The sequence below is a fragment of the Mesoplodon densirostris genome, chromosome 10, assembly GCF_025265405.1.
Source record: "Mesoplodon densirostris isolate mMesDen1 chromosome 10, mMesDen1 primary haplotype, whole genome shotgun sequence".
NCBI lineage: Eukaryota > Metazoa > Chordata > Mammalia > Artiodactyla > Ziphiidae > Mesoplodon > Mesoplodon densirostris.
Genome location: NC_082670.1, coordinates 10,573,557 through 10,600,865, shown reverse-complemented (window position 1 = coordinate 10,600,865; position 27,309 = coordinate 10,573,557). Strand labels below are relative to the sequence as shown.

At 41.5% G+C, this 27,309-nt stretch overlaps 1 protein-coding gene across 1 annotated transcript in view; it reads right to left on the bottom strand.

Moving 5' to 3' along the window:
* Window positions 1-27,309, bottom strand: part of PHACTR1 (phosphatase and actin regulator 1) — a 542,166-nt gene that overhangs the window by 108,852 nt on the left and 406,005 nt on the right. Inside the window, 1 exon segment of the mRNA XM_060110072.1 lies at window positions 2,191-2,271. Coding sequence (XP_059966055.1) covers window positions 2,191-2,271 — 81 coding nt within the window.

Genomic DNA, 27,309 nt, shown 5'->3' with positions numbered 1-27,309 from the left:
TAATATCCGCAGTGATACAAAATGGATGCTTTTATCAGAAAAACCCGCAGCAAATACAAGCTTCTACATCGACTATGTGCAATTTTAGTTTCCCTCTACTCCCATTCCCATCATACAAACAATAAGCATTTTTTGAGCCAATCTATCTCAGCCACTTTCTGAGGGGGTCTGGCATCAAGCCTTACGAAGTCCATGTTCTCCTGGAGTTAACGTGCTAGTGAGGAAAGCCGGCCAACAACAGAACAGAAAAAAGCAGACAGCGATAAGTGCAAAGACAAAAATAAAACCAGAAGTTGTGGTGACAGGCGGCGGCTAGCCTGGTCCTTTCCTCCACAGCTGGTTACTGAGAGCGTGCTGTGAGATGACCACAAACAGGACACAGCTCCGAATCCTGGGGCAACTCCTAATGGGGGCTGGCAGGCCCCAGACTCAAGGTCCCCTGTTTCTTCCTCTGTAAAATGGGCTTTTGCTCTAACAGTCTATGGCTTCTTTGATTAAGTCAGGAAGTTACTCCGGCAAGATTTACCCTAACTCAGTTATTAGGTATGATGGAAATAATAAATACTATAATACAATGTATCCTCTCCTTTAAAGGATTCCTGAAATTTTCCTGGGAGAGACATAAAGTTTGCAGGAAGAAAGGAGGGAGGGGGAGGGATCATTTAACTGGATCTGAACAGGCTTTAGCTAGGACAGTAATCTTTATTTAAGCCCTTGGATGCTGGCCATGTAATACCATACCTGCGGTCAGACACTTCCCATCTTCACCAGGGAGGGAATATAGAGAAAGGAGTTTGAGATGAAACATGGAAACTTAAGATCAGTATAAGGGAGGGTTTGGGGGGCCCATACAGAAATAAGACATTGCAGAAAAGTGACAAAATGATGCATTCTTTTTCTCTGGAGAGCTTCATCAACCAAAGAAACTGTATCTTGGTATGTCTTGCCCAGAAGTAGAAGGATGACACGTGACTCGCCATAGGGATGCCTTGGAGGGGCCAGGAGGCTCTGCTAATGAACAAAGGCGGTTTGAAATAGTACAGCTTCACACCCTACCTGCTGCATCCCCTGCCACTAGGGCGAGAGCAGTGCCACCTCCTACTTGCAGCGTTTCAGGGTGGCAATGTGTGCTAAGAAAAAATACTTCAAAAGTGCCATCAGGAAGCTCCATGGCAGGAATGAATGGGGTGAACTGTACCACCAGAGGAATAAGGACCAACTCACTGAAGACAGTGGAATCAGACAGAAGCACCCAGGTTAGAAACACAACCTGACTTTCTGTATCAGAACACAAACCAGGCATGTAGAAGACCTACAAAAACATGGAAAACTGACTGCACTGTCAGAATTACAGGATCACTTTGATGATCGGGGTGGATCTTTAAAGTGGAACATGTGATTTAATCATCTGGCCCAACAAATAATACTGGCCTCAAATAATAAGATCTGGAACAGACAATTATTACTGATGACTGTAACAAGACTGGAATAACAGTTCATCATTTCTCTTAAAGCCTTAAATGAAGGCTGGTGAGAGGAAGGGGAGGGGGTGAAGAATAGTTAATATACTGGGTAAACCACTGCATACCTTCGTATTTAAAGGCAGTAGTTCAATCAGCAAAAGACACAGGACAAGTTCAACAGCAAACACTTTTGGACACGTTCACAGCGCATTTGTAATCACTGGAAATATTATCATTTGAAATATGTGTACATTTATATAAAACTATATATAATTTTCTCCACTTTGATTTCTCCTATTGTTGGGAGATGGACTGCCCCCAAAAATCTGTTAGAGAAATTCTAGATGTTTGTGGATTTTTAACATTTGTCCTGGGAACCCCTAGTGCCTGAAAGAGCCTGAGCAATTAAATTCACCCCAGCTGTGTGTGTTCAGACACCAACAGGCTCACCACCAGTACTGATACCATTTCTCGGGCCACGTCATTTGTCTCAGCAACCTATGGTTTGATTCCAGTGCTGAGAAAAAGGGAGCTTTCGTTCCCTCTATAACAGCAATCACTTCAGCACTGTCTGCTACATTCTCTGATCTCTCCAGAAGTGTGGAGTTTTAAAGGTTCAAACTCTGATAAAGTGATACAGAAAACTGAATCCAACTCCAAGAAATATGCACACAGATTCCACGCACGGCTTTTTTCTGGCTCATGGAGACTGGAGTGGTCCCCTTACCTTTATCATAGATTTCCTTCAAGACCCCTCGTTTTATTAGCTCCTCTCTGCTTTGCCTCATCGATATTTTCCTTTCCAGGGCTGCGAGCAAAACACAGAGAAGCAGGGGTGAGTAGGTAACAAAGACGTTTCTAAAAAGCATCATATTTTAAGATGTATTGAAATGTAATATATGGGAAAGCTTCCGTAAGTGATACTTTACTAACGTAAGCTAATGATACCAGTTAATACGTTTTGAAACTATGATCAGCATTTTAATCCAATTATTTCATTTAATCAAATCAAATTACCTATGAGGTAGGCATTTTTAATCTCATTTTATTTAACCGCTATATACGGTTGAGGAAACTGTACCACAGAGCAGCTCAACAACCTATCAGAGTCATACTGAGAAGAGCATCCAAGATTCAAAGCCAGAAAACACGACCTCTGCCCTCGGCTTAACCTCTGCATCACACAGCATCTTCCTGAGTGTGGCCTTTCCTCATAGGTGGGATTTCTTTTATTTTTTTTAATTTTTTATTTTATTTGCGGTACGCGGGCCTCTCACTGTTGCGGCCTCTCCCGTTGCGGAGCACAGGCTCCGGACGCGCAGGCTCAGCGGCCATGGCTCACGGGCCCAGCCGCTCCGCGGCATGTGGGATCTTCCCGGACCGGGGCACGAACCTGTGTCCCCTGCATCGGCAGGCGGACTCTCAACCACTGCGCCACCAGGGAAGCCCGGGGATTTCTTTTTTAATTACCTAGTTCATACAGATCACATCTCACTGAGGATTTTGTTGCTTCCCAACTATTTTAAAAGTCATTTGAAAATATCTCCTAAAAAGCTCCCTGGATTGGTACCCAGGTTCCCGAGGAGAGCCTAGGGTGCGGCGGGGACCTCCACGTGACACCCACCCACCGCTCTCCTCTCTTGGCTGCAAAGAAGGAATGGACTGTTCAGTTCCCAAACACACTTCCACCTGACCAGCCATTCACCTGAGCCAACCGTTCAGGCAGGTGGGAGCTGCAGGGGGGAAGAGGGAGCGCTTCCTCTCGGATCCGCGGGTATGATGGAGGGCAAGTCAAGTGGAAACAGAGCCCCAGGGTGGGGAAGTGAGGGCAGCACCAAAGGGCAGGCCTGTGGCCCCAGGTGGGGAAGGGGAAACCAGCAGAACCTGCAGAGGAAAGAAAGCTATTCCAGCAGCTGACGTTTCAGTAAACACAGAATGGAGGAGGTGAGACGTGACGGCAATCACTTTTGTCAACTTGAGATTCTTTATATCCTTTGGATACACAATTATTCGGGGGGGGGGAATACCAGTTATAAAATATGGAAACAATTTTATGCAGACAAATTTAGATGCAGATTACACACACACACACACACACACACACACCTCTCAATAGAATTTAATGCAAAGAATATGAGTAAGAACTAGAAAGAAAGCAAGGAAACAAGAATTGTGATTGCAACTACGTTACCCACTAGCCGTGTGCTCTTAATCAAGTCACTGTGCCGGTCTGGGAAGACACTGATGCCTCCACCCCAGCCACCACGATTTACCCACAGACGTGAGGGCAGGAAGGTTGTACGCAAGGGCAAGGGTTAGAGGTGAGTGGGAGGATTAACGGAGCAGTGTTCGTTTTGGGAGGTGAAGGAGTTTTATGTCCCAACCCGAAGAGTACGATATGGTGGGAAGAGGGCAGACGGGGTTCTCGTGCAGGAGAGGGATGCCCGGGGAAGGGGAAGAGAGGTGCGTGCAGTTCGGTTAGAAAGTTCTGCCTGATTTTAAAAAAGATTTGCTCAGCAGCACAGTGGGAAAGACTGAACAGGCAAGATGAAGCGGGGGTTTTTAAGTAAAAAGTTTGTTACCAATCTTTTGGGTGAATAAACAGGTGCTTTGCCATCCTGTACTGAACCATGTAAATGAACAGATTTCTCTTCAACAAAATGAGGTTTCCCAGGGGCTTTTCAAAACCGTGGAGTAAAGAGGATGAACCTGACCCACGGCACTAAGGGAAGGATCTGCAGCGAGCCGGACAGAGCCCTAGACGCAGAGGTCCGAGATCTCAAGTATCATCAGAATATGGTCACTGTCAGGCCAACCACTTAGGTATCCAGACCTCAGCTGTCTCTCCGCACTCATTCAACAACTGACGATCAGCTGCCCGGAGTGCAAAGCTACTCTGGCAGGGGCTGGAGATGATGGTGACCAAAGGGACAGCCCCTCCCTCACAGGGATTATAGACTAATGTGTGATTCAGTCATCAAATGATGATATCGCCTAATGTGTGACTGCAAATTGAGATGGGCCTCATAAAAGAAGACATGGTTCCTTGGGGCTTCCCTGGTGGCACAGTGGTTAAGAATCCGCCTGCCAATGCAGGGGACACGGGTTCGAGCCCTGGTCGGGGAAGATCCCACATTCCGCAGAGCAACTAAGCCCGTGCGCCACAACTACTGAGCCTGTGCTCTAGAGCCCACAAGCCACAACTACTGAGCCCGTGCGCCACAACTACTGAAGCCTGCACTCCTAGAGCGCATGCTCCGCAACAAGAGAAGCCACTGCAATGAGAAGCCCACGCACCGCAATGAAGAGTAGCCTCCACTCACCACAACTAGAGAAAGCCCGTGTGCAGCGACGAAGACCTAACGCAGCCAAAAATAAAATAAATAAAATAAAATAAAAAAAAAGAAGAAGACATGGTTCCATCAGAGCGTATGATAAATAACCTCCTCCACTGGGGAGTTAGAAAAGGCTTTTCTGAGGAAGAAACCCCAGAGCTGAGTTTGAAAGATAAATATACCTTATCTTAGCCCAGGGCAGTTGGGTAGGAGCTGACGGAAACACTCCAGATAGAGCAAGCTTGGCAATGGCTCCTGACGGAGGAATCTGGGTGCCGTGGACAAGCAGAATGCAATCTGGTGTGACTGTACCACCAGGACCAGGTGTAGAATGATGGTTTAAGATGTGGCCAAAGGGGCAGGGGGCCTGGGCCATGCAAAGGCCTTATTGACCATGTTATTCTAAGGGAAATGGGAAGAAGTGATCAGATTTAAGTATTTGAAAGACCAACGCCCATTTTAGTGTGGAGGATGGATTGGAGGGAGGCCAGTTACCAGGTGATTACAGAAGTCTGGGCAGAAGATGATGGCAGCTACCCTAAGATGCTGAAGACAGACACAGAGACAAGGGATACACTCAAGACATGTGAAGGTGGCAATGTTGCCACGACCTGAAGGTAAGGATTGGGCATGGGGTGTGCAGGGGAGAGAGGGGTCAAGAAGGACTCCTTGGTTCTTGACTTGAGTAACTAAATGGACAGTGGTGTCAATTACTAAGGCAGGGGACACAGAAGGAGAATCAGGCGTGGAGGGAGGATGCTGAGCTCAATGTCACCAACACCCAGGAGGAGATATCAGCTATGTGCTCGGGAAGTGTACTGGGATACATCATGAAACAGGGATGATGAGACTGTCCTATACATGCCAGTGTTTCTCAAACTTTTCCATGTGAATACTCCTAATAGTAAAGGAGTAATGCCAGGGGCTCCAAGGGTATGACTGAAGTTGCCTGTCCCAAGCATGCCATTTCTTTAATGTATTGAGTTTTTCCTTAAGAACGAAGGTAGAGCTCACATACTATATCTGGCTCTTATTTAAATAAGAAAGTACCCCCCCTCCACCCTCTCCCGCATGCACACCAATTTCCACCTTTAACTGACATTCTGGGAAGAGATGGCTTATTTACGCTTTGGCTTTGTCCATTTCCTATGCAGAACCCTGTGCCCAGAGAGGATGCACAGATCATTCATTGTGAGAAGGGTGGATGTCATGTCATTTAATTTAATCTTCACCACAGTCCTGTGAAGTGTTATTATTCCCATTATACAGATGTGGCACCTGAGGCCCAGCAAAATTAACTTGCTCAGAGTCACAGAGCAGTAAGTAGAAGAGCAGAAAGAGATTTTAAAGTCTGTGGGGTTTTTTTTTTGCCTCCACTATACCACTTTATTATGGAGATTGTTATTATGTATATAGGCTCTAAATATAATCTAATGTATACCGCTTTAAAAATGGAAGGCAAGAATAAACAACAAGGTCCTACTGCACAGGATACTATCCTCAATATCCTGCGATAAACCATAATGGAGAAGAATATGAAAAAGAATATATATATATGTATAACTGAATCACTTTGCTGTACAGCAGAAATTAACACACTGTAAATCAACTATACTTCCAGGGAATAAGTTTTTAAAAATAGAAGGCAATTTATTACTAGTTTATTTGGGGCTGAGTATCACAGTAAAATAACATAATTACTCTTTGGTTCAGGAGCTTCTTCTTTCTAAGGCACTCTTCACCATCTCTCTTAACAAGGTATACATGATGCCTCTCTGCTAATCTTATTTTCAGCAGTTCCTCCAAAGTTGGAGCTAAGTCTAACTGGGGTCAAAGACAAGCTCACCCACTGCCCCAGGGAGTGAAATAAAATGGACTCTCGGTGCAGCAGGAGGAAAACTCAACTCACCTGACCTGGTCTATTACTAAGCCATAAACCCCGGGGGAAGAGGATTCCATGTGGGGAGAAAGAAAATATACAGTTTCCTTTTCACCAACCAAAGCTAGGTCCAATCCTCCCTCTCCAACAATTTTGGCTTTGGGTAAAACAAAGACAAAAAAAGAAGAGAAGAGATTATGAAAAGTTAAGGAAGTCAGAAGATGAGGAGCAATGCATCGGGAAAGAGAAGGTATAACGTGCACTGCATCTGTCCAAAGGGTAGGAGGAATAAATCGGGTAAGTGAGTACCGAGGTGTGAGAGGGAGCTGATTAACTGGGGGATGTTGGTCTCTGGGAGATGGGAAATGGAAGTTAACAGAACAACATCATTTATCTCTTAAAAGGAAAATAAAACTGAAAAGCTACTTCGTTAAACTTGTGGCAAAAAGCACACAAGTAGGTAACATTTTTTGTGTGTGTGTGTGTGGTACGCAGGCCTCTCACTGCTGTGGCCTCTCCCGTTGCGGAGCACAGGCTCCGGACGTGCAGGCTCAGCGGCCATGGCTCAGGGGCCCAGCCGCTCCGCGACATGTGGGATCTTCCCGGACCGGGGCACGAACCCGTGTCCCCTGCATCGGCAGGCGGACTCTCAACCACTGCGCCACCAGGGAAGCCCGGTAACATTTTTATATAAAAAAATAAAGTCAGTAAGGACTTAATTTAAAATAAGAAAATCTACTATATAAGGATCACTCCAATATTATTCCGTTATTAAAGCACAGGGCAATATAAAATCTGAGTGACCACACATGGGAATGTGCTGTGTAAACTTTTTGGTTATGAAATTGGAATGCAGTGATGGTTGCACAACTCTTCAATTTTACTAAAATCATTGAGGTGTACTCGTCCAAAGAGTTAATTTTATGTTGTGTAAATTATACCTCAATCAAGCTGTTATGAAAAAAAAAATAGTGACCACCAGGGCAAAAACATGAGTTAAAAACAAAAATAGTAAATCTAAGCAGACGATTAAATTTAAACTTTCGGCCACAGTCAGCAAGAGGACAACAGTAAAATACAAGGATTAGATATGTAGCATACAAAAGTAACTTTCTAAAAACAATTATTTTAACCTCTAACAGAATAGAAACAAAACAAAAAAAGCAAGAAGCTGGTTTCCCCCCAAAATGAAAATACAGCTCAGAGCACAACAATGCAACTCCTTGGATCTTTAGAAAAGAACCAAATCTCCAGGCGGTAGTAGGCGCAGAACACTGTAATAGGCTTTTGAGACGAGCCTGTGGTGACTGAAACATCAAAACCAAATTGCATAAACCAGCATATGTGCCAAGGCTACTGCAGGGACACCCGGTCTAAAATTCTATGCCAGCATATGAGACAGCCTTTAGAGGAAAGGGGGAAAAATGACTGACGGGCTTTTAGAGATAAACAAAGACAAAGAATTAGTTGAGTAGGTCCAAACACATTTTAAAAAGCTTCACATACCCCTCTTTCTCACCTGAAATGAGAAGTACTTCTCAATTACTGTACCAAAAATGGCCCCAAATGGCCCCCCAAAATTATATTAAAAGGTTGGCATGTCCAAGGAAGGCTCTCGAAGCTTGCCATTAAACAAAATATTCATATAAAAATCATGCAGAAAACCTTGAAAGGCCTTTTTTTTTTTAAACACCTTTATTGGAGTATAATTGCTTTACAATGGTGTGTTAGTTTCTGCTGTATAACAAAGTGAATCAGCTATACATATACATATATCCCCTATTTTCTCCCTCTTGTGTCTCCTTCCCACCCTCCCTATCCCACCCCTCTAGGTGGTCACAAAGCACTGGGCTGATCTCCCTGTGCTATGCGGCTGCTGGCATAGGTATTCTTGCATTTTTCACCATCTATTGACCGTGCCTTTTTATTTTTCATACTTCTGATACATTGACATCTTGGAGCCATGATGATCCTAGAGACAGACAGCCCCTCCCAGGGCTAACAGATTCCTACAGATAGTAAGTGACTTGCCTATGAGCCTGCCTTTCGTATGCAAACCAACCACTCCAGAGTCCCTATCCTCAATCAACTCCTTTACGGAGTTCTTACACTACAGGCCAAGGTTCTCCTGCCCTCATCACCCCAGGGCCAGGTACCAGACAACCAGAGACAGTCCTTATGCCCAGAGCCACTAAAATGATTCACACTAGCCAGGCACACCTGTTAACCCTATCCTGCACATTCCTTCCTGTGGAAACCACAATAAAGGCTCTTGCCCACGTTCTCCTCCCTTTCTGCTCCCTGAACACCCCTGGTGCTTCTCCACGTGGCTCTCCATGGCCTGGCGTGACCCGTTCTCTTCGGGATCTGTGAATATACTAGACTCTCTTTTCAATGGCAATTGTCTCTTGATCTGTGGGCTTCACCATACCTGAATAATAATAAAGCCTACAGTTTAAAACACACCTATTCTTGCACTGGTTTGTAAACAAAGGGAAAAGCTAATGAGGGTTTTGGTTTTCACAGCTTTATGTTCCATTCTATTGCTCTGAAGTCTGCTTACATTTGAGCCAGTGCTTTATTAACAGAAAGTTGGGTGAAGGACTGATCCTCAGCGGTAAATTCCACCAAAGCACAGAGACTAACTCTGGTAATGGAGTGACACCAGTTCTAATCACTACTGTGAACCTCTTTTGAGCCACCACTGCAGGATATGCCATATTTACTAAAAGCCAGTTCCCCATCACCTCCCCCTAATTATTTTTTTCAGTCTCCCTATCCACATGGGTATGTGCTAAGCCAAGGAATCCTATGCTTCTTTAACATCAATGAATTTAAAACGGGCATCTTGGATGGGCTTGTTCTGCTTAGTGAATGCCTGCGATGGATGATTTTGTTAAAAATAACTGGGACATTCTCTTTTTTTTTTTTCATGTGCTCACATACACGTGTTCTTTTATTTTTTTATTTATAAAAATACATGAAACATGTTCACTGTTAATAATTCAAGAAACAGAAAACAAACTCCTTTTTCATTGCCCCTCTTTCCATAGACCCAACTCATCAAATCTCACTACCGCCTTTCTTTGATATTTTCATTCTCTCTTTTCTTTCCTCCCTCTCTCTCTCCCTCTTTCCCACACACTCCCACACTATATAAATACAGTTTTTAAAACCACAAATGGGATCATTCTGCTCATATTGTTCTACAACTCTTTTTTTCTCCTCTCATCTATAAATATGTTTTAGAGACCTTCCCATCAGTACATACAGAAGCACCTCATTCTTTTTGAGTACCACATACCATTACATGGGATATAAGTGCCAGAACTGATTTCACCATCTGCAGCTGAAGAAAATTTAAGTTGCTTTGCATTTTTGGCCTACAAATATTGCTACTGTGAATATGCCTGTTCAGGCACCCATGTGAACGGGTAAAAGAATTTTTCTAAAATATATCACTAGACTTACTGGGCAGGGTATTTTCGCTGTGCTCCCCGTACTGATGGAAGAAAGAAACTCTTACATTTCATAAAATGAGGAAATGGGGAAAAAAAGCAATATTGATGCTTTTTCAGTCATCTGGTTCTCAGAGTACCAGAGCAGGGAGTTGTTCATATTTTTCTCTAGGATAATCTATCTCTGTTGAATTCTCTGCTCAACTGCCTTTAAATTACATTCTGTATGGGATAGAAGTTTGAAGGGGGGAAACAATTGAGAAATGATGAAATCTGCAGTAGCTTCCTGCAGAGTCTTATGCTTTCAGTGGTTAGAACAGTCAACTTGCAAGTAAAATCTGTAGCTTTTACCCCTTTAAAATTTGACAACTCCAGTGAAAGTGAATTTATGCTAGAGATCTACAAGTAACCAATGGAATGAGCCTCCAGAACCTGGAACCTACCTCTACTTCCCAGCTGACATCATAAATAAGGAAAATGATTAATATGATGCAACTACATCCTAGAAGGACCCAACATGAAACAACCAACCTACATTTACACTATCTCCAGAGAAAATGCATCCATTTCCCCTAAGATGAAGAGACTCTCTTTCAAAATTAAATGTATACATACAATATATAAAAGAGGGGAAAGGAGAGCAAGGATTTGGAGGAAGGGATAAATCCAGAGGTCTTCCATTTCAAAAGATCAGATGACAAATGCCAGTTGATCTTCTATTTCATAAGGAAATTAAGGAGAAAAGCAACAAGGTTGTCAATCTAAATGCTGGGTTGAAGAAAGAAGTAGAAAAGAATGCAATTTTAAACGTCTAGTTTCAGACAGAATGGTATGATAAGCACATTCAAGAAGAAGTCCTGTTAATCTAGAAGCAATTTGTATGAGCACCGACTTTTACCAACTGAGATGATGTTGAGGGGTCCTATGAATAGCTAAACATTTTGCTAAATGTAGAATCACTAGGCAAGAAGGTTTTTGATTACTTGATTATCCAAAGAAAGCTTATTGAATTACTAATTCAAAATGAAAAATCGCTTTTAATATATTTGGCAATTAAGGCCAAGTGATCCTCAAAATCAGAAAGACTGAACTACGTCCAACTGTATAGCACAAAGAACTATATTCAATATCTTGTGATAAACCATAATGGAAAAGGATATATAAAAGAATATATATATATATATATATATATATAAACAGAATCACTTTGCTGTACAGCAGAAATTAACACAACATTGAAATCAACTCACTTTAATAAAATTTTTTTTTAAAACCAGAGAGACTGACCAGTTTAGAACTCTTTTCCCCTCTAAAAATCTAAACCATGTGGAAATTTCATCTAAAAGATTGAATCTAAGGTGTAACTGTCCTCATCACATAATAAGCATAGATCCTGATTCACATTGTTACAATGTGAACTCCAGCGATGGTCCAAGTGGATGGGGTGCATGAATAAGGTTCCTCATCTCTAACATGGTAACCTACCCAATGTACTCGTGCAACGCTGAGTAGCTAGCTTACATAAACTCTTCCCGGCCCATGAGGTAGGAGATGAGATTGTTTATTTACTGTTGTTTGTGATTACATCCAAGTTATCTAGGTCAGCACTTTCCACCGTCTGTTCTGCAGAACAGTATCCCCCAGAGATGCTCTGAGGAAAGGGTTTGAGGACAATAGTTTTGGGAAATGCCATGTACCACTGGAGGATCACAGTGTTCATTAGCAGGAGAGGCCCTAAAGAAACCAGTTTAACTCAGTTTAACCCAGTGTTTCTCCCAAATTCGTTTGACAGTATGACCCTTTCATGGAGTACCATGGGTCTTTCATTCTGAGGAAAATCTTCTGCGAAACAATGATCTAAATTCCAGGTTGCAGGAAGCAAATGTGGTTGTTCTGTTGTAAAAAGGAACCAGGGAGGTCAGCTTTTCTAACTCAGCAGGGACACAGAGGGGCCAAGATCTTTCATAAAGAGCTTTCTGGTCAATGTTTGAATCAAACACAACAGAAAACCTAAAGTCCTGCAATATTAAATGAGCAAGGCATGATTGAAAGATCCAGAAAGATCCTAATGGAGCAAAGTGACCAGCCATCCATCTACCAGTCCTCCTGTGGTCCTGGTAGAGACTTCAGTTGGTAGACATCTGCATTCCAGTGACCTCCCCAGATGGGCAGTCCCCCATCCGTTCTCCAGATAAGTAAAGACTAGACTTAACCTTGATCAGCTCAATACTACAGAGTATCTGTCCAAAACAACAATCTGGGTTTTGACATAATTGGTATTAGGTACTTCTTTCTGACAGTAATGCAGACAGTTTAATTTCCTCTGGAGTCAGAGAGCATGAGAGTTGGACATGTCATTAGCATAGACAAGGCGATCTATTTCCCTCTTACTGTGGGAGAAGTGCCTGCAGTCAGGTCCCACAGTAGCCTTATCCACTGATGAAGTGTATGAAAAAAAGGATCACAGACTCATTTTAAGCTGTAAATTGTGCTGTTAAAAGAACCTTTTTCATGGGTCTTGATTGGATCCTGGTTTGAACAAACTAGCTATTAAAGCGTTTGGGGGTCAGTTGGGAAAATATGAATATGGACTGGGTATTAGACAATATTTTAGGGAATTACTATTAGTTTTGCTACCTATGATAATGGAATTGGTGTTATAGAGGACATTTTCCTGAGTTTTTAGAGACGAATGATTAGAGATGTCTGTCATTTACTTCAAAACACTTCAGGAAAAAAAAAAGCAATGAATATGGCCACATCTTAGTAACTGTTAGGTGATGGCTATATAACTATACAATTAAACTGTGCAATGATATCATTATACAATTCTCTCATGTTTGAAAATTCTCAAAATGTAAACGCACAAAATGAATGAATCTTACAAGTAATGCTGAGTGAAAAGAGCAAGACAAAAGAACAACACACTGTGATTCCATTTATAGAAAGTTCAAAAGTGGCAAAACTAAATATATGGTTTAGAGATGCATATCTCTAAACTTTAAAACTACAAAGAGGGCCTCCCTGGTGGCGCAAGTGGTTGAGAGTCCGCCTGCCGATGCAGGGGATGCGGGTTCGTGCCCCGGTCTGGGAGGATCCCATATGCCGCGGAGCGGCTGGGCCCGTGAGCCATGGCCGCTGAGCCTGCGCGTCCGGAGCCTGTGCTCCGCAATGGGAGAGGCCACAACAGTGAGAGGCCCGCATACCACAAAAAAAAAAAAAAAAAAAAAAAAAAAACTACAAAGAAAAGGATATGATGACAATAAAAAAATCAGGACAGCGGCCACCTTTGGTGGGGAGGGAAATTGCAATCACAGAGGCACATTAAGGGGCTCCCAGATACTGTCAAATTTTTTTTTTTTATGTGGCAGCGGTTATATGCACTTTATAACCATCTGTTAAAGTGTACATAGATGCTTAATGCATTTTCTCAATGTATGTTTTATTTTCCCAAGCAAAAGCATTCAAAGGACCTTCTTACTAATTCTGCTTCTCTTTTCACTGATGTATTAGCCTCTGAAGGGGAGTAAAAAAACTCAGCCACCATAGAATGAAATTATACAGTTGGCCAGCAGACAACTCTTGCTAATGAAAGAAAGGGTGATCATACGCAATAAAAGCCACAAGTTCTTTCCTGGCCATTTCTTTAAATAGTTCAGATACGAGCACAGAATGATTGCTCTTAATGCCTGCAAGTATCTGGGCAGCGGAAGAGGGACCTGAAGTTTGAGGGGGAGAAAGCTGGCAGAAAGTTTTCGAGGTGAGTAATTTTGCAGAAGTAAGTATTCTGATTTTTGAAAATAGGTTGAACTGTTCTTGGAGTCCATCCTTGAAGTGGCATGTAAGAAGCAACTTAGGGGAATTCGTTTTGCAAGGATCAGGCTCAACCTTCTTGGGAGGGCACTGAGGAAAGTTTGTGTTACAATTGGCAGATTCCATCTTCTCTCTCTCTACCCCAATCTGCCCAGGAAAACTTCAGACCAAATTCTAACAGAATAACTGTCAGTTTTCTCTTCGGAGATTTACAAGACATGGTAGAAATAATTCCTTCTCCATTTATTGGTCCCCTCTTATGGGAACATGGTTTAATAAAACTAAGATCTGAAAAGTAATGTAGGTTAAGCCCTGTTTACAACCTTCACTTTGTCTTTTCACCTATGTATCACCTATTACAAGGGACTTTATTTCATTAAATGTGGAACAGGTGGCCCTACAGTGATAGAGAATGCAATGTAATGAAAGTATTTATGTTAGAAATAAAGGTTCGATGCTTTGGGGTTTGCTTCTTTTACTTGCAGGGAAGTGTGTCCTAACATCTGTTTTTTTGTGTGATTGTGTACCAAGCTACAATTCACATTTCCATCATGTTCTCTGCTACCTCTAACACTCCGGTCAGGAATAAAAAAGAAAATTCATTGATTTAGAGCCAGTTAAGTGACTTTCTCTTCCAGAGGTAGGAAGCATAATGCTGTTCTGTATTTCATTCCAGACACCTAATTATTACTGGTCGCTTTAGGATAGAAGGGTATCGCCCGAAGCACTGAAGAAGGAAATCTGAAATCCTGCCCAGAACAGCTTAATAGCCCAGCTACCACCTGTTACCCAAAAGATAATAGGGCCCTTGTTCAAAGGGTTTTGTGCTGTCAAGTTAATGGAAATAGGTTTGCCTCTTTCACTGCTTGTTTTTCCTCTCATGGTCCAATCAACTCTGCTGCAATGAAGTCTTCAGAAGGCGGTGTTAAAATGTTTAGGTTTTAAAAATCTTACTTCTCTGATTCTTCATAAGACAGAGAAAGACAGCAGCATTAGACTGAGGGAATGTATTTGCTCTTAGTATCTAGTCAGATTAAAGTCAACTAATGATTTTGAACAAAAATTTTAAAAACCGTAACTATGTACAGTTATGTCAAATGTCTACTCAGACAAATATTTTGTCAGGAAGGGACATTTTTGTGTGAAGACTTGATTTCTCCCTTCCATTGCCATGGTAACACTCACGATGTATTAGGAATTACTTACTGTGCTTTCCATGTAGTACTTTATTGTAAGTTTCACAACAACTCCAGAGGCTTGATTATCACCATTTTGCAGATAAAGAAGATGTTAAGTAACTTGCCCAAGGTGCAAAATTGGACTTGAACCCAAGCCGTGTGATTCCAGTGTGTGAAAACTTAAGCATGACATTATACTGCCCATTGCCTGACAACTCATCCAGACTATCCACAAATAAACAAACGTGTACAGATAGGCTACAGTGCATAGACAGAAGAACGAAAGATATGCTTTTTGCTATTTTCTGGGCCAAATTTTATAGCTTGTAAACTCTGATAATTTCTTAAATCACCTTATTAAAGTTTAGCGTAACTTAATTGTCACCAAATGAGGTTTCACAAATGAAGACAAAGCATCCTGCCTCACGCATAAAACTCAATAAATGCTGTGTGATTGTTTTTATGATCACACTGTACTTTAGGAAAAAGTTAAACTGGCCAAAGGAAATACAGAGTCACACAGAAATTTATAATTTCACTCTCTTATATGTGTATGTTAAGTAACATCCATGTTTTGGAAGGTAAATATCCACTCAGTTACTTCCCATCAGTCATTTCCAATGGAGAGAATTATAAAGGTAAGAAATGTGCAGATTTGCTATATCCTTGAAAAACTGAGCTACATCAAGCCTTTTATACCAAAGCAGAACAGAGATGCTCATGAAGAAGAAATGCATAACTGCATATAATTAAATAACAAAACCTTCCAATCCAAGAGAAAGTCCAAGTAATTTAGGAACATCCTTTCCTATTCTGCACTCCAAACACATATTTTCATTTCTGTCTCAACCTTCTCTTTTTGCATGATAAGATGCTTCACCCAGAAACAGATTGGGTTTGGCTCTTCTTTATCTAAGCACTTGCCAGCTAATGATAAAAACAATATGGCCAAATAGTCATGATCTACAAATAAGAGAAGTGAGTTATTAAGCTGTATTAGGGGGGAAAAAATCAACCATTAGTACCTAGATATTATTCCCTGAAAATCCCAGAATATTTGAATAGCAGGTGTGTGAATCAAACATTTACCCAAGCAGCAATTGGAAAAATTGAAAAACATAACCACTGCCGAAAGAAGAAGAAATCTCTTAACATATGCAATGAAAAACAAAGGTCTAGAAGCACAGTGCTGCTCAAAGCTTTCCTTAAGGCTCTGCTTGTTCTTACAGAGGCCATCAATACCCCCTCCCTTTATGACAAAGCAGTGAGACATGACAAGCAGCATGTTGCTCCCCTAAATGAACACCAGCCTTCTCTGTTCCTCCTTTGTGATTGCAACTTCTGAGTTTTGTTTCTGATGGGTATTTTTGCACTCCCTTTGAAGTAACTGTCCCATGCAGAGTGAAAGGTAACAAATGTGCAACGCTTACTTCACCAATGGAAATAGCAGAAATCAATGTCTTTCATTTGCTTGACACTGATTCTTTATGACATCATGAATGGAACTTTTTTTTCCTCCATAAAATTACCCAGCAGTCTCTTAATTCTAGGGGACTGACTCTGAGTGATGAGTTGATTTGAGGAAATGTCTGGGCCAGGACAGCAATTTAGAATTCAGATGTTGATTCTTAGTACCATCTGGGCTTGAGGGAGGGAGGGGATGAAGGATTTGATGGCCGTGGTCCTGATGGGAATCTAGCTGATCTCAATGGTGTTCAAAGGCGAAGTAAACCATCAACCCATTTTCTTTCTTCCTCACAAACCCACAGAAGTGGCTTCGCTGGCCTCATCAACAAGTTAATAGAAAAATCTTGCCCGAGGTTGTGCCTATACAATATTACAGGAATGAGCCATGAAAACAGATCAATCAGCTTGATTTGATTTCTCTCCCTATCAAAACATCCTGTCACCTGACAGAGCTAACTAGATAAAGTAACCGCTGTGAAAGCATGAAGACAGAGACAAAATAGAAACTGTCTGGACTTTGTCACACATTCTGTCAAAGCTATTGGCTCAGGGATGCAATCAGCTTAGTATTTTTTAAATTGTGGTAAAATACACACGACATAAAATTTACCATTGTAACCACTTCCAAGGGTACAGTTCAGTAGTTTAAGTATATTCATATTATTGTGTAACCAATATTTTCATCTTGTATAACTGAAATGCTATACCTATTAAACAATAACTCCCCATTCTTCTCCCCTGCCAGCCCCTGGCAACCACCATTCTACTTTCTGTATCTATGAATCTGACTACTCTGGGTACCTTATATAAATGAAATCATACAATATTTGTCTTTTTTTGTGACTATCTTATTTCACTTAGCAAGGTACATCTATGTTGTAGCATGTGACAGGACTTCCTTTTTAAAGCTGGATAAATATTCAATTCTATGTGTATATATCACATTTTGTTTATCCATTCATCTGTCGATGGGCACTTAGGGTTGCTCCCACCTCTTGGCTATTGTGAATAATGCTGCTATGAACATGTGTGTGCAAATATCTCTTTGAGATCTTGCTTCAGAAGTGGGATGGCTGGATCATGTATGTAGCAGTTCTATGCTTAATTTTTTGAGGAACCACCATACTGTTTTCCTTACTGGCTGCACCGTTTTACATTCCCACCAAAAGTGCACAAAAGCTCCAATTTTCCACATCCTCATAACACTTATTATTTCTGTTTTTTTGTTTTGTTTGTTTTTTTAAATAGCTATCCTAATGGGTGTGATGGGATGAAGTTAGTTTTAAGATGTCAAAACTCAGGGAGAGGAAAATTATGAGAATCTAATGCCTAATGTTTGGCTGTGAGCTTAAATGCTTTTAAAAGTTGCCATTTCTTCACCTCAGGTCACAGAAATAATATCACAAGCTAAAGGTCTCCTTTGACCCTCTGGGATTATAAGACTTGATTTCTTTATAGAGGAAAAGTGGGGATAAATTTAATGGAAAGGATGAATAAGTTAAGAGGAAAGTTTACATTTTTCAGAGAAAAAGTTTTGTTGTGTCATTTTTATTTCCAAAATAGAAACTTATCCACAAATGCCTTCATAATTCATGAAGGACAGTAGCTTCACCGCAAATATCTGTACCTCTCTCCACTGTGCGTGATGGAAGTCTTTAAGTATATGAGCTAAAGTTTCTAGTTTATGAGGAAACCTAGCTACCTGGTATGCACACGGTTGCTTTCTTTGAAACTTCCATGGGGCTTGAAACAATGCTGTCCATTCAACTTGAGTTCCTCAAATGAAAATTTGGGGGGAAATACAATTGCGTTCAAAGGTAGCAAGTATGGATTCTGTAAGCATTTCAACTCTATGTTTCAAACAGGTAGAGAATATATTCCTAATGAAAACAAGAATTAGTTTGTGAATGTGTAGAGCAGGTGTTGGCAAACTTTTTCTGTAAAGGGCAGACGGCCACCCGTCTCTAAGAAACTACTCAATTCTGTCAGAGCCGCTCTATAGACAGTACACAAATGAATAAGGTGGCCGTGTTCCAATAAAACTTTATTTACAAAAACAGGGTGGGAGATGGATTTGGCCTGTGGGTCATAGTTTGCTAACCCCTGTTGTAGAAAACCCAAGAAAAAGAACTTTATAGAGTTTTCCCATAAGTTGAAGGAGAAAGAACAAACCTTCAAGCTGTGTGGCAAACAAACAAACAAACAAAAAGACAAACGGCAAAAGAAACCTTCTAGACATCCTTGCTTTCAAAACTAAGTATAAAACTGTGGCTTTCACATAAAAAAATGCATTTCAGGGCTCCATGTCATGTTCACACTTTTGATCCTTGAGCTAAAGAAGCTTATGATACATGAGAATCAACATAACCTCGGATGCAGAACCTTGAAATCCTAACTTCCTCAAAAGCTAAAGTTTAACTTCACAAAGAAGAAAATCTCAGGTAGAAATGGCACATTTCATCATAAGTCACTTAACAAATTCTTGTTGTCAGGGTGAGGAAACGACGTTTTCCTCACTAACTACAATTGGAGGCTGCAAGGTAACCACTGGAAGGAAACGCTGGACCAGTCCCTCTGACATCCGCCTCATTTTCCCCTTGGAGTTTCTCCCAAAGTGGTGAGAAAGACTCTCTCCTTGACCAGACTCTAGTCCAGAGGCTCCTCTAAGCCTGTTCTTGACTTGGCCTCTAAGAACTCAATTTTCAACACTAACGATTTTGTCCACCCCGACACTAAGAGACTTGAAGCGACACATATAGTTTCTAGCAGCTCAAGGCTGCATCCCTTGGGTGATGACTACAGCCCCCGAAAGTACCTGCCTGAGAAAACTGAGTACTGCCCAAAGGACGTACTGTTTGTTCCAGCCGAAACCTGACCTAGGCCGCTGGGCTCCCTTGTCTTTGGGCATTTACTTCAGGAAACGGACAGTAGTAGCTCCTTTCTTTGTGCCTTTGAGACAGAGGCAGATGTATATGTATCTTCTACAACCCAGGAGTGTCTTTCTCAAGGATATGGAAGCCCTTCCTTTTTTGTTTCGCGGTACGCGGGCCTCTCACTGCTGTGGCCTCTCCCGTTGCGGAGCACAGGCTCCGGACGTGCAGGCTCAGCGGCCATGGCTCACGGGCCCAGCCGCTCCGCGGCATGTGGGATCTTCCCAGACCGGGGCACGAACCCGTGTCCCCTGCATCGGCAGGCGGACTCTCACCCACTGCACCACCAGGGAAGCCCTTTGATAACTATTTTACATTTATTTCTTTTCTTAAAGAAAAGTCTAGTGCACTATTTTACTTATAATGGTTCTTGGAAAGGATATGGAAAGAAAAGAGATTAGGGAATTTCATGGAAGTCAAATTTTGAATGACATCTGAGTTTAAGCTCCTTTTTCTAAACTTCTGGCTTTGCGAAAGCTCCTTTCTACATTATTAAAAGAACATGAGAGGATTACATGTTTGTGTTTGAGGTTTAATCAAATCATTGAAATGAATCCTTAAAAATATTTAACAGGTCTACCCAACAGATCTAACAAGCTAAGGAAGCTTTTAAAATATTTTAATTATTATTTTAAAAAGCACAATGCTACATGTTGTCAAATAAAATGAAGTTAAAATTTCATAAAAATTTGAATAGGCTTTTAAAACAGGGTAATAGTAACGGAAAGGATTTAAAACTAAATCTTGACTTAATTGAGAGTAATAGAAATTAAATGTAGCATCTACATAGCTTGTGACTGAAGTTATTTTTAGAGAAATACCAGGGACAAACCCCACCACATGGGCTCAATCTCAACGGAAGATTCCTCCCAACCAGAGGCTGATTCTGCTTGTGCTCCAGTGCCCTGAGTCATCATGGGATTTTACACTAACAGGAAGGAAAACCAAACCTCAACTGTCTGCTCTGCTTCAAGTCAAGGAACAAATTTTGAATATTTTATCTGTGGATTTCAGTCATTCTTTCTTCCAAAAAAATGTCTTGGTGTGTTTTGATTTTAGCACATCCTATGTTCTAGGCACACAGGTAGGCATCTGGTATTAAAAACTGTGTCTAAGGCTTCCCTGGTGGTGCAGTGGTTGGGAGTCCACGTGCCCATGCAGGCAACACGGGTTCGTGCCCCGGTCCGGGAAGATCCCACATGCCGCGGAGCTGCGGGGCCTGTGAGCCATGGCCGCTGAGCCTGCGCGTCCGGAGCCTGTGCTCTGCAACGGGAGAGGCCACAACAGTGAGAGGCCCGCATACCGCAAAAAAACAAAAAACAAAAAAAAACTGTGGCTAATCCTGCTCTGCCCAAGTATTCTGATCCTGGAACCCCAGTTTCAGTAACTGAGTCCTTTTCTCAGTTTCATCCTTGAACTCTATTCTTAAGGACTAAGATTCTCTTGTTTCTTTCACTTTTGCTAGGGGTTTTTCCCCTGAGGATTTCTGCTAGGGAATGCAATCATGTACTTGAATCCTCAGGCCTGTGTCTGAGTTTCTGTTGTGTTCTTTCCTGACTCTGATGACCCACCTACCTAAATGGATTCAGGTAACTTCCCACTACCTTTTCATTCTCCTAGTGATGTAAGCACCTAATTTCTTATATCATATCCCTTCCTGCACTGAACTTGAGTGATGCCCCAACCCTGATGGGGAGGTTAGGAAGGGGTCTGCTTTGGGCTGGGGGTGGGATCGATTCATCTTTTGAATGAGTTGGGATATCCCAATGAAAATGTCTTACGGTCAAACTGAATATATGTAATTGGAGAACTGACAAGAAATCAGAAGCAAAGGGACAACCAAAGAGGTCTCAGTATAAAATTAAGGGAGAGAATGGGCTTCCTAGGGAAATTGGACAAGAAACAACAGAAAGACAACGACTGAGCCTTAGAGACTATCACAGTGATGAAACTGGAAGAAAAATATTCACCAAAAGTGAGAGGGGAAAAGTAAAGTTGTTGGAAAGTGGGCTGTAACAAATTCTAGGTATTTTGAATGTTAAGGAGTACTACTACTCTACTTCCTAGAGGTCCTCTATTTCATATGAGGGTTGTTTGAACTATTGTTTGAACAACACCTTAAGGATTTACTATGTCATTCATACTCAAAGTAGAATTTTTACCTTCTTAAATGCTCATGTTAAAGTTACTGTCATTTCCTAATTTGCATAGCTGAGAAAAGACACTTTAACTTTCCAAATAAGGAAATTACACATTCAAAACTTGTATGTATATGTCTATGAACACTAGCCTACAATTGACTTATTCAGATATAGAGAAAATCCAGTCATATTCTCCTATCAAGACCCCAAAGATAAGAGAGAGATTTTTCTAACCCCTTTTTCCTCTTCAAATCTAAGTCTCAGCTTACAAATTTGAGGTGAAAATTTTACAGAACTAGCTTCCTTTAGAGCATACCAGGTTTTGTTCGTTTGGAATACACCTAAAAGGTTATTTTCAAATGCACCTGTCTAAAATCACAGGTTGGATGAATTTTCTAATGAGGTCATTAAACTATTTTCAAGCCTCACGTTGCCAGTTTATGAGAAGGTTCAGTTAAAATTTCAATTTGCCTCAATGCAATTGCCAAATTTATAATGGGCTCATAGTTGCTTAGCAAAAATACACAAGAAAGAAAAAAAGTCCTTTCAGATTGTGAGCTGAAGCTAAAGGCAGAAAAACCTTCCATACGTGTCAATTTCTTCTCAGTTTAAAAAAACCACTGGACTAGCTGGTAAGCCAGTTACATGAGAATATGATTCTGAAACTCAGATAATACTTTTTCTTCATATTGATGTATTTTAATTTAGAGGGCTTTCGCCTTTATTAATGATTTGAAATAGATTCAACAAATTGTCTTCCTCTGTATGAATCCAGGCATTACTTTAAAATACTTTCCAGAGTTTTAAGTCACGAATCTAAATCAGAGTCAAGTTTCTAGCTAGCAAGAAGCCAAAAAAGCAATGCAGCCAGCAGTAGGGATGGCACAAATCCATGCATTAAAACTCATGCAGTTAAATCATTTTGAGGGCTCCCCAAGCTCCCACTGCTAGCTAGTTTACTTTAATTTTGGTTGCAAGTTAAATGGGCTTGGTTGTCTGGTTTTCTAGACCATAGAAACATAAATTACAAAGCAAGAGGCAGCTTGATAGGAGAAGTACCATCTCAGAGAAATGGAGATGGGGGACGGGATTTTAAAGCAAAAAAGACCGAATTGTCCTACACCCTTAATAGCCCCTGAGAGCATCATTATTCAGGGCACGCATAGCAATAAGTGTATTAATAAGGACCCTGAAGCATCAAGAAAATATAAAATTAGGTTTACTGTACTCTAAGGAGAAATGGGAAAGCACATACTTCAGAGAGACTTCTACTGAAGATTGATTTTTTAAATTCTTTAAGGCGTTTAAGAGAGATAATCTTTTGGTAAAATCACTAATGCAGAACACCTAATTTCCTAATGCTTAATGAAGCATTATGATATTTCCGTAATGATGTAAACTGACATAAATCACATGGAGACAGGATTATGTATACAGCTATGTAACACCGTGTGCCTGTGCTTGATCGAAAACATCAAAGAAATTAACAATTTAATAAAGGCATGCTGATGTTAGTATTTTCTAAGCACTTCAACAACTTTAGTATGTATTTTTGAAGTTCAGAGTAATAACTCAAAGTGACGAAGCCAGAACACAGTTCTAATTCTACAACATCATGACCATCACGCCTAGTTCATTTACATCGAGATTCCTGAAGGCCAGTGGTAGTTAACATGTCTGGGAGCTGTCACTAAAGCCATCTACCATTTAGAGAGTAAGAGGATACCTTGGGGGTCCCACTGGTCTCTGATTTTGAGTAATATCCTCTTTGGTCAAACATGACAGAATGCAAATATGGCTCCAAATAAGCCATTTTTTTTTTTTTTTTTTTTTGCTGTACGCGGGCCTCTCACTGCTGTGGCCTCTCCCGTTGTGGAGCACAGGCTCCGGACACACAGGCTCCGCGGCCATGGCTCGCGGGCCCAGCCGCTCCGCGGCATGTGGGATCTTCCCGGATCGGGGCACGAACCCGTGTCCCCTGCATCGGCAGGCGGACTCTCAACCACTGCGCCACCAGGGAAGCCCTAAGCCATTTTTTTTTTGTACAAGCCACTCAACCCCAAAACGGGACAAAGACTAGCACAGAAAAAGAAACAAAAAACATGGCCTTCAAGCATAATGAATCATCTATATGCAATACAACATCAGAGATACATATACGTTTATATTTTCATACACATGTCACTTTAAATTTTTTCTTTAAGTTATAAGCTAGTTTACATGTCTTCACATTATATTAATATATGGCAAATATCAAAGAGATATGGAATCATATATTTTACGAATGGATGAGAAGTCAAGGACTTCCTATTCTAATCTTCTAAAAAACAGAAGCTGAGAGAGATTCCAATGATGTACATGCTGAAGTTTAATACCAAGCAACTATGACCAAAAGCTAAACTCTAGGATACTTTTCAACCACACCAAGAATCAATCTCAGGAAGGTCAGATGCATGTACTACACAGATCTCTCTTACTTTGCGTTTTCATCCTTCGAGTCTTCTTATTCCCTCAAAACAACCAGGTAGGCATTTCATATGGACCTTATACTAAGAAGTCAGGTGGGAGAAATGGAAAAGGAAGAAGGATTTCCCAAAGGTTAATAGTTTTCTCGAGGTAGTCAATATCTGCCAAAATTAAAAAAAACTTCTGGTCAGACAATTTACTTCTACTTCTATATGATTCTTTAGAAATAGTGTCAATTGTTTGTGTTGTATAGAGCATTTTAAAATACATTAATTTATGCCCCCTACTTTCAGCACCTACTACAGAGAGAAAAGGCAAATAAGAATATTGATGCTGGGACTTCCCTGGTGGTCCAGTGGTTAAGAATCTGCCCTCCAATGCAGGGGATGCGGGTCTGATCCCTGGTCAGGGAACTAGGATCCCACATGCAACAGGGCAACTAAGTCCACATTGCAACTACCGAGCACATGCGCTCTGGAGCCCGTACACCAGCTAGAGAGAAGCCCACGTGCTGCAACAAAGGGCCCGTGCACTGCAACGGAAGATCCTGCATGCTGCGACTAAGACCCGATGCAGCCAAATATAAATAAATAAATATTAAAAAAAATATATTGATGCTTATCTCCAACAATTCAAATGCAAATCCAGAAAAATGGGTGGATGTATATGGGAAAGTTATGACATACACAGATTGAGGTGAGGAACACAGATTTTGGAGTCCAATGGACCTGAGTTCAAATTCCACTGACCCTGGACAAGTTACTGGGTCTCTCTGAGCCTCAGTTTCCTTGTTTGTAGATTAGAAATGATGATGTTTGCCACATAAGGTGGCTCTGATGTTTAAACGAGCAGGAAGATACTGAACACATGCTGGACATTTAGCTTGGATACTGTGGTGGGTTACACGTTTTGTTTCTAGGGCTAAGAGGCTTATTCAAGGCCATCCCAATTTTTAGTGGGAACCAGGCCTCCATCTCTTGGTATAAACCAGTCACCCATTCTCCTAACCTGAAGAGGTTTATCCAGCATTTAGCACACTTCCATTAGCAAGCAGTATTATAAAGGCATCTGTGGTTATTTTCTTTCCTGCCCATTTGAAGAATCAAGTAGCTAAATTCCTTCTCTTTCATTCTCTCCCTTTTCCCTTTTTTCCTCTCCCACCCCAAACACTGATCTGGTACTTACTAGATTCAAGATACATTGATGTTTATTATTACTTAAACATAAATGTGATAATGCATCTTCACGATTTAGCAGACTGAGATAATTTCTACTTCACATACACATATAAAAGGAGCTAACTCAGTCATATCATTTATGCTACTTTTGTGTCTTTTTCTTTTCTTCTTGCATGGTTATATGGTGGTCCGAACCCCAAGAAGGAAGTCTTATTTGCATAAGAGAAATGTTTTTAAATATTATCAAATTCTTAATATTAAATATTAACCAGGCACAGATGCATGATCTGAACATCTTCCATGTAGAAATATCTTCACACAAAAGTCATTTATTGAACCTGGACTATGTTCAATGTAATATTTTTTTAAAACACAAGAACTACGCCTCTAAATGTTGGAAATATCTCATTTAAATCCTTTACTACAGAGTGAAATTTTAATGGACTTTTAGGAATGATGTATTTCTTCCTCCGTTGGAGGGAGATAGAAGATGAAGTCATAGGACTAACTGATTTTTCAGTGGGTTTCTTCCATGGACAGTAACATTAAAAATAACTGAATTTGTAACAAGGTGGATAGACCTAGAGTCTGTCATACAGAGTGAAGTAAGTCAGAAAGAGAAAGACAAATACCGTATGTAACACATATATATGGAATTTAAGAAAAAAATGTCATGAAGAACCTAGGGGTAAAACGGGAATAAAGACACAGACCTACTTGAGAATGGACTTGAAGATATGGGGAGGGGAAAGGGTAAGCTGTGACAAAGCGAGAGAGAGAGGCATGGACATATATACACTACCAAACGTAAGGTAGATAGCTAGTGGGAAGCAGCCGCATAGCACAGGGAGATCAGCTCAGTGCTTTGTGACCGCCTGGAGGGGTGGGATAGGGAGGGTGGGAGGGAGGGAGATGCAAGAGGGAAGGGATATGGGAACAGATGTATATGTATAACTGGTTCACTTTGTTATAAAGCAGAAACTAAAAAATAATAATAATAATAACTGAAAGGTAAACTAGAACACCCTCAAAAAGCTGCTGGCCTTGAAAACAAGATAAAATCAAGTTATAAAAATAACTGTAGGGGGCTTCCCTGGTGGCGCAGTGGTTGAGAGTCCGCCTGCCGATGCAGGGGACACGGGTTCGTGCCCCGGACCGGGAAGATCCCACATGCCGCAGAGCAGCCATGGCCGCTGAGCCTGCGCGTCCAAAGCCTGTGCTCCGCAACGGGCGAGGCCACAACAGTGAGAGGCCCACATATCACACACACACACACACAAATAATAATAATAATAATAATTATAGGCCATGTCCTGCCCACCTTCTGCCACATATAGTGGGGGGTTGCGCCAGGACCTTGCTTCAGACAGGATGAGGTAACAAAGACTTTGGAGCCAGATTTGCTGGGTTTGTACCCCAGCCCCAACATTTATGTGCTCTATGGCTTTGGGCAACTCAGGCAGCATGAATGTCCTCAGCACACAGAGAAAGCTTCACTGAAAACTCATTGCAGAGCGGCGGGGGAAGCCGGAAGCCATGGCAGCAACAGCAGGGTTCGCGGCAAGAATCACGGCTTGCAGGGCACCCGAGGTGGTCTCGTCTTCCTGCAGCTAGTAGACCCTCAGGCTTAGGAGCTGTTTCAAGCACACAACCTTGAGAGAGTAAGGTGTTCTTGAGACCACCTGTACCAAATACATGACTGAACACAGTGAAGACCTCTATATAAACGTTTAAGGTTCTGGCAGCACATGCAGAGACCTACTCTTTTCTCCACCAGCTGCTGGAGACAGCCTCATAGACAAAGGGCTCCCAAGTCAGCCTGTTCTAGCTGAACAGCTATTGTAGACCCTTATAATCTGACTTCATAGTGGAGACTGCCACATTCACTGTCATGCGGCTGACAGGGTCTGGGTGCTCCGGCTGGGGGCCAGGTCTGAGCCTCTGCGGTGGCAGAGCCAAGTCCAGGACATTGGTCCACCAGAGACCTCTCAGCCCCATGTA